General features: G+C 33.5%; 1 protein-coding gene across 1 annotated transcript; it reads right to left on the reverse strand.

The window, feature by feature from the left end:
• Positions 1-2,938: 2,938 nt before the first annotated feature.
• On the reverse strand, positions 2,939-3,787 carry LOC102627403 (hypothetical protein). Its single transcript, XM_006488966.4, has one exon. It carries the CDS (start codon positions 3,622-3,624, stop codon positions 3,103-3,105), a length of 522 nt encoding a protein of 173 aa, XP_006489029.1. The 5' UTR covers positions 3,625-3,787; the 3' UTR covers positions 2,939-3,102.
• Between the last annotated feature and the right edge of the window lie 4,704 nt (positions 3,788-8,491).

Here is an 8,491-nt window from a genome sequence, read left to right on the forward strand (position 1 = left end):
ACTTAACTGTAGAAAGTATTTTAGTAATTTTAGAAACATCATTATCATTTTTCGTTCATTATGTTAAATATTATTTTTTTAGAATGAAAAGTTTTATCAAAATTAAATCTTATCCTCTCCTAGACATTTTCTTTTCTACTCCTTCTAGATTTTTAAGGATCTACTGGCACGTGTTATTAATAAAATTAAATGACTTAAATTAATTCTTATATTGTAATCTTATTTTTTTAATTCATGGTAACTCAAAAAATTTTGAAAAAATTCAAAATATATGTAGCGGAAGCATCTCAAGCTCCAAAGTCCTAACGACAAAATTATCCATTCATAACTAGTGGATTAGTTTCTTCTTCTTACTGTGGGCTCGAAATAGAGATCTCAGTGCCACTTGGGAATTTCTATTTGTTTTTTAGCTGCCAATTTTCGCATTATTTATTTGATAAGTTTATGACGTGAATTTACACTGAAAAAAAAGGCATTAGTCCCCGTCGCCTGTCGCTTAAAAGATAAAAGGAACACTACCAAAAATTAAAATCAAAAAATAAAAAGGAACGAGTTTTATGATAAAATTCATCATGCACTTGAGATTTGGCTGCGATTTCAACTCCCGGCTGACTTATTCCAAAATCCCCACTTGGAAACTTCTAATCCGCAACTTTCGACAATGAGATTGAAATCAAGCTTGCAATCATATCAAACGGATATGAATATTATTATAAATTCATCAACATTCTCTTGTTTAGAAATTAGAACCAGGCGTTGCTTAAACCCTGAACATGCTTGAACCATTTTAACTCACAATTTCATTTCAACAGATCTATCAATGATGGCATGAACAAGCAGTTGCTAAGAAGTTAATGGTTAACCTATTTTAGTTTCATGGTAGAGGTGGAAATCAGCAAGATCAAAGATGGGAACCTAGATAGCTGTTTAGCTATTAACTCACCAAATACATCAGTCATGATTGAAGACTGATTCACATATGCTATAATTGCACTGAAGAAAAGATATGGAAATCAAAACACTACTGAAACATAAAATTAAAAAAATAATTGGAAGAGGTTTTTCTTCACCTGTGGTGTTGCTTATGTACCAAAGCAGCCAATTGGCAAGACATGTACAAGCTTTCACATCAACCAAGTTGCATTAAGGTCTCTAGTGTCTGCTAGCAGTCAACCTCAATATTAAGTACACCAGCTGACAAGGTATAAGGAAGGCAAGATGCATTCATCTCTAAAATCCATCAAAGATATGTATGATTCTAGGAATATCAACATGATCTTGATCTAGTCCACTGTTGCCATCAGTTGCACATATTGAACGTTGGAAGGAAAGTTTCTAACATATCTTCTCAAATAAAACCACCAAACTTCCATGTTGTCAAAGCAAAATATTGCATGATCCAAAAGAGAAAATAATACATAATAAATGCTCAAATTTAGCTTCCTTATTTGCTTCTTGAAAAATTAACATAGTGAAATTTTCAATCAACTCAAGACAGCTTTAAAAGAATGTGGTGCTTTAATGAACTGAAAGTCATCTGAAGACGTTATATTAAACTTTAACAACTTCAAAACAAATTCATGATACGAATCTACCAATAACATACAGTAACATGAAGTTAAGAGAAGAGGAGAACAGACAAAAAAGAAAACCATTCTTTCAGCATTGCATTTGACCCAAGAAAAAAAAAAACAAAAGCAAAAAAAAAAATAATAATAATTCTTCCAGTATTGCATTTGACATTGAATAGCCCAATCATTGACAAGGTAGCTTAGTCACCATTTTAGCATATAATAAAGTATTCAGACAACCTAATCGTGACTATAGAACTTTCCAGTATAGTTTAGGAAGACAAAAGGAGAGGAAAAACAAAAAAACAAAAAAACAAAAAGACAAAAAAAAGATGTGTTTTAGAGCAGTCATCAGTACCAAAAGAAGGAAGCACAGTAGCTGCTTTAGGTCATAGCGTACCCATTTGCCAGGCAATGAGTTCCACAGCCTCTATTAAGAGAGTATTCATGGCTTTTAAAATATGAAATGACCACTATAATTCATGAGCTATCATGAGCGAGAAATTGATCAAAATTTTCACCAATGAGTAACTCTATTCAAATTCACACTGAACCTTCCATTTTTTATAAATTATTTTGCATTCTCCTTCAGTAATAAAAAAGTAATTGAAAGAGAAAAAGAAGTGCACGAATGAAGACATAGAATCAACAAGAATACCAACAACAGAGCTCTAAAGATTTTTCTTGAAAAGAGGGAAAGATTATTAAGCAAAGAAAACAGAGAAAAATAGAGAGTGAACAAAAACAAAATTAGCTGTCGTCAAGTTTTGTCAACTCTTGGGCATGTAGTGTACATGCAGGCACACACACCTGTGTGTGCTATACATATTGGTGCAAACTAGTAGAGAGACCAGAAGAATGGCTGGACAGTATTTCGTAGTTGTGAACACCCAGGAAAGACAAGGCAACTAACATCTCGTGCAACTAGTAAATTTTCCAAGAAAAGAAAATAAAGGAGTTTCTTTATTCAACAAATTAGTATTTAAAATTACTATTTTAGTTAATGTTAGAAGATTAAAACTTGGAATGGATCATAAACTCAGCATGGAATATCAAAGCCCCATGATAATTCAAACCAATTAATTAGAAACCCTGCACCATTGCGCAAAACAAATTTCAATGTAAACAATTAATCCAAGTACATAATTTTTCTGTAATAAACTTAATAGAAAATTTCCCAACTACATAATTTCACTAACAGGGTACAGAAGTATCTCATATTCTGATTAAAAGCAAATAAAATAAAATAAACACAAAAGAATTAACAAAGCAAACCAAATTTGAGTGACCACATGCTTAAAACTCAATTGAAAAAAAAAAACACCAGTGAATAAGAAACTAAATATATCCATGCACAAACAGTAATCTATTGGCAAGCAATGAATTATTCAACTCAATTAACTAAAAGTTAATAATAGATCTTTAGAAGCAATGAGACTATATATATACACTATATATACAACTATCCAAATGAATATCAACAGACAATTCAGATATAATAAATTAGAAACAAACACCTAAATGACAGCAATTAACAAACTGGAGTCAATCTCATAGGAACCTTGTCTCTATCAGAGTCGGCCACAATCCTCGCCACCTTCTTGAAGGCAAAATGCACGCAATTCGATAACGCGATCCAATAAATCACTTCATAAACAAAATCAAACGCGAACTCATTCGACGATGATGACTCACCATCGTCGCCCCAATTTTTCCCTCCGAATCCGTCGAAATTCCACCCCCTTCCACCGTAACCGCCGCCGCCTCCGAAAGGCCCATCGTCGTTCCCGCCATCGAAGAACCCGTCGCCTTCGCCGCTATCTTCGGAATCATCGCCGCCGCTGTACGATCTTCGTTTCGTACGCCGCTTCTTGCGGAGGAGAGTACGAGGCACCGTCCTGCGGGAGGTTGATTTGACAGGTGGCGGCGCAAGGGCGTCTCTGGGGAGGACCGGGACGGATAGCAAGTAGTGGCGACGGAGAATGAATTTTGCGATGCCTAGGGTCTGTGACGTGGAGGATGACACTGCATCGCCAATTAGAGCGATGTCCATTTTGGGAGAAAGGGCTTGTTTGTTTGGAGGAGGGGTCTGGGGAATTGGGGATTTTATTTTATTGTTTTCCTTTTTCCCAGAGAAGGCGGGGGAAAATATGTGGAGTTGGAAGAGGAAAGGAAAAGAAAAGGGCAAAATTGGAATGTGACTTTGACGCTCCGGCGAGACAAGGACAAAAATATGTTTTAGGTAGAAACGCAACGTGCGTGTTGCGAATTGTGATAATGGCGGGGTGCGCGCGCGATTGTCTTGTGTGTGTTTTGCGGGGCTGCGTTTGGGCTGATAAACAAAATTTGCTAAATGGGCTTGAGAGCAACTGAAACGATCCGTTTTTAAATTTTATTTCTGAATGGGCCTGAGAGATCTTAAACGTTCGATGGTTTAAGCATCTCTCAAGCCCAGTCTAACATCGATCGAAAGTTAGTTTTGTTTTATTTTATTTTATTTTTCTTTCCCACCATAAGAGGAACGTGGAAGCCTCAAATCCCTTATTTCCACTCAAAAGATTTTACAAATTAAACTAATTGTCACCACAATGGTCTATTAAGAGTCTAAATTAATATACTTATGGTACAACGAGAGGTACACCAAACTATGCGTATAAAGTTTCTTACACCAACTAATGACAAGATTTAAAAGAGATTCATTTGCTACCATTAATATTATTTGGAAAGATACATCTATCCCACCCTTATTTGTGGGAGTGAGTTATTTTGAGTCCCCGCATTTCCTTTCAGTGGACATCATTAACCCAAGGCTTTAGTGACTCAATTTCTGTCAATTCGAATCAGCCCTAAACCCATCTAATATATAACTTGTAAGTATGAACACTTCTTAATTAGTACCTAAAATCTTATAATCCCAAATAAGATGATATTTATTAACTAAGCAATCTATAAATTATGAAATTGGTTCAAATTAATGAATTTCAAATCGTCTTTTAAGATTATAATTCTGAAAAATGGATCATTTAACGTTTATTTGCATGGATTTGTTAACCTGGAAGTCCCTTGTTTTTCTATGCAATTACAAACTTGTTTGCTCTTAGAAGTCCTTCACTATATATATAAATTATAATATGCCAGCTAGCTTGTGATGTCAGAAGAAATTTTCGGACAATAATGGTGATCAGTTGCAGCGAAGAAGCAAGAGGCTCAAGTACGAGCGTGTTCAGATGGCACGAAATGCTGCTAACGAGGAGCAAACACATGAATATCGTCCCGGACTTTTTACTTTAACAACGGAGAATCAAATCACCAAAAAAGTTCCCGGAAAATCCGATGTTGCTGATGAACCCAGTCATTCTTTGTCGAGATCCGTTTCAGCCAATGCTCGACGATTTGCTCTGATCGACTCGTCAGTTTCTTCCTGAGCCCAGACATTCTTTGTCGTCTCAAATACGTAGCTGCCTCGTTATCGCTATCGGTTTCCTTAATTAACAAGGTCCTGGAATTTTACGAGGGCGAAGAGCCCCCTGATGGTGATAGCCGTACATGCTGAGGGAACAAGGCTTGTGGAGTTTACGAATTCAACAGAAGATCTTGATAGCAAATAAAGATTTGGATGTTATTCATAATAATCGTTATCCTGAAGAATATATATTTATCATCATCAGATGAATGCTACAGTGATTCGGCACCTGATATTTGGAAAGCAAGGAATGGTCCTGTTTTGAAATATAGTCCTGATCTGATAATCCTGAAAGATGTTGCGAAATGATATCTAGGTGTTCGGAACAAATTTCCACCACAACCCGTTTTAGGTAATGGGCCTGCCGGCTTAGTTAAAGTGGAACCTCAGCCAGGACTCGAGATTGCGGATGTTGGAGAATAAAAACTGTCAGATTTGTTCCAAGCAATTTCCGGTTGGGATGGAGATTGTTAAACCAGCTTGCTCGCACATCAAAAGGGGACTCTTGCCTCTCGTGTGTCGATTTGTTTTCTTAGAAACTTGATCAATAATTAGTTGTGATCTCATTATTAATTTTTAATCAATTTGTTCAATTTGAAACTTGAGTTCTCTCGCACTTCTGTTTTTGTTTTTTAAATCTTTCTACGGATTTTTTCCCGTTTCCATCAAAATTCGGCTATGTTCTTTTTTTTTTTTTTTTTTTTTTTTAGTAGGGTTACAAAAGAGTAAAAGATGAACATTTTAAATTTTTTATTTCAAACTTTATCCCAAATAATGTTTGTGGTTGACAACTCTTTACAAAATTAAAGTGAATTAAGTATATTATCTTACTAACTAATTGATACATGTCATATCATTTGGGATGTGTAGCACTATTGTCACTAGTAGAGCTTTTACATATATAGTTTTTACTAAACAAACTTTATTTGTTTGGTTGTCAATAAATTTTTTTATAAAAAAAAATTATAAATTATTTTAATAGTCAAGTGTTTTAAAGTTATGTTATTATAGGAGTGAAAAAAAAGTGAATTATAATTTTAGACAATTTAACATTTTAAAAAAGCTTTACAACTTCTACTAGTAAACGTTTAAATTAAAATACTTTTATTTAATATTCAAAAGATCTACTCAAAATATAACCAAACAACATTCAAAAATTGTGAAAAGAACTTTTGGAATTAAATAACTAATATGTTTAAGAAAGCTTTCCAATCTCTACTAGCAAAAGTTTAAATTAAAATAGTTTTATTTAATTTTCAAAAACTCTACTCAAAATATAACTAAATAACATAAAAAATTGTGAAAAGAACTTTTAGAATTATAGAAGCACTTTGACCATTAACCGTGCCAATTACCTAAGATGCAAAAACATGGGTAGATTTCAAAATGGTAAATTATTTAACTGTTGTTGTGTGGCATTTTGTTGCAAATACGACAGTAACAACACAAAAGCATTTTGGATGCTAAGCATTTTGTCAAGTTTATAGTTAATCTCGACAAGTGACATTATTTCGTGGGAAAGTGGCTTTCTTTATTCAGCACGAAATTCAAATCACTTCCTCCTTATTTGATGCAAACCCCACAATGAAACTTTAAAACTGATACTTAATTTTAAGTTTCAACTTCCTTAAAAAGTTCTAAATAGATTTAAGTAAAACAAAAACCTTGACTCAATGTTTAAGAAAACATGAACGGGAGGTATAGAGAAAGATATTGATGCCACACTCAAGATTTATATGAGAAGGTGAGTGATAAGTTTATTTTGAAACGCCACAAGAATGCAAATTCTTGATAAGTTCACTAGTTCTCTCAAAGAACCAAAGAAATAATGATCTTTCAAATTCAAAAAAAAAATATTCATCTCTAATTGTCTTACATAGTAAGGTTACTGAGTTTAAATAGGCTAATAGAAACCCAAAATCCTAAATATACAAATGGAAACATTAAAACAACCCTCCAAGCATAGGTTTGTCAAAGGATGCTCCAAAAATCTTCACCAACCCATTATTATTAATGTTAGTCATTGACAAACTTAATGATAGCCTACCATAATTAATGCTATCATTACCAGACATAATGCTAGCCCACTATCATCAATGGTAGACTTACCTAATACATTGATAAACTTGAAACAGAACAAATAAATGAAGTTGAATAAACAAAAGAGTCGTTGGAATTCCCAAACCTGAACAAGCTAGAAGTTATAACTCATTTTAGAGAACTCAAAATCCAGTTCTGTAAATTGCATTGGAAAGTTAACTTAATTATCCTTCCAACGATATATAGCTTGCACATTAGTTTTGACTCAATCAATACCAATTTTATAATGAATTTGCCTTTTCTGTATTGGATCCAAATTATGTATTTGGCTGCCCAATAACTTGAATAATGCCAACAATGCCTTATCTTCTCTCCAAGCCCAATTCATGATATCTTGCATCTTGAATTGTATTTTCAGTCCACTTTTTCTCAATTAATTTATTTAAAACAGTTTGCATCCTTTTTACTCTAATTCTTGCCATTGAGCCTCTATAAACGTGCAAAGGATTACTTAAAGCTTTAATGGTATTCCCTTGATGGTTCTCATCACTATTATATATATAGTATATAATAGGCTGATTTTGTTTAATACGCACATGTATTGATAAAACTTTAAAAAAAAACACTATTTCTAGATTAATATACATTCATTCATTAATAATTTAATAAATTATTTATTTTTAATGGATAAATGAATAACTTCATTGAAATAAATTTCATTCTTAGTCCTAACAATATTATTTATAGATATTTTACTATAATAAAGTACCTAATCATAATGGAACAATGTAAAGAATGATTGTTGCCAATAGAAAATAATACCTATCAAGGAGTTAGTTCTTAAGTTAATTTTGAAGTTATTTATAAATTTATGATTTTTTTGGACATGCTTGTTTTGTACATCTTAAAAGTGAATATTTCTCTCACAACTCTCTTAAATATTTAAATAACTCTTACTCACGGATCGGTAGAGTCAACAAATATAGCCGTGAGATCAAAGCTCATACGGGCTGGTGGCTGTCGTCGCACGGCTATATTTGTTAGCTCTAACCGTGGCCCTCACTCATTAGTCTTCATTCAAAAGCAGTTTTTCCTATGTTTAATTATAAAGAGATTATGTGTGAATGATTTAGTTAATGTCTTTGTCCTTTATTGTAATCCGTTGAGGCTAAAATTATAAACATAACATAGGGGTTTTTCAATTTAAAAAAAAAAAAACAAAGGGGTTTTAATAAGGACTTCTGAGGGGTGTCAAAAGCTTAACTCTACCCCATAACTGCTACAACGAAAAGCCCATAATAGAAGCCCAATAAATTGCCCAAGTGTCCAGCAGCCCATATTGGCCGATTCGCCATCTGCATTAATCCTCTTTCAAAACCCTAACACATACATGTCCTAGCAATCTATAATATAAAAG

This window comes from Citrus sinensis, chromosome 1 (genome assembly GCF_022201045.2).
Source record: "Citrus sinensis cultivar Valencia sweet orange chromosome 1, DVS_A1.0, whole genome shotgun sequence".
Lineage (NCBI taxonomy): Eukaryota > Viridiplantae > Streptophyta > Magnoliopsida > Sapindales > Rutaceae > Citrus > Citrus sinensis.

Bases quoted from the DNA above. Each gene is read 5' to 3' on its own strand.
- LOC102627403 (XM_006488966.4), bottom strand. From the start codon at position 3,624: ATGGACATCGCTCTAATTGGCGATGCAGTGTCATCCTCCACGTCACAG.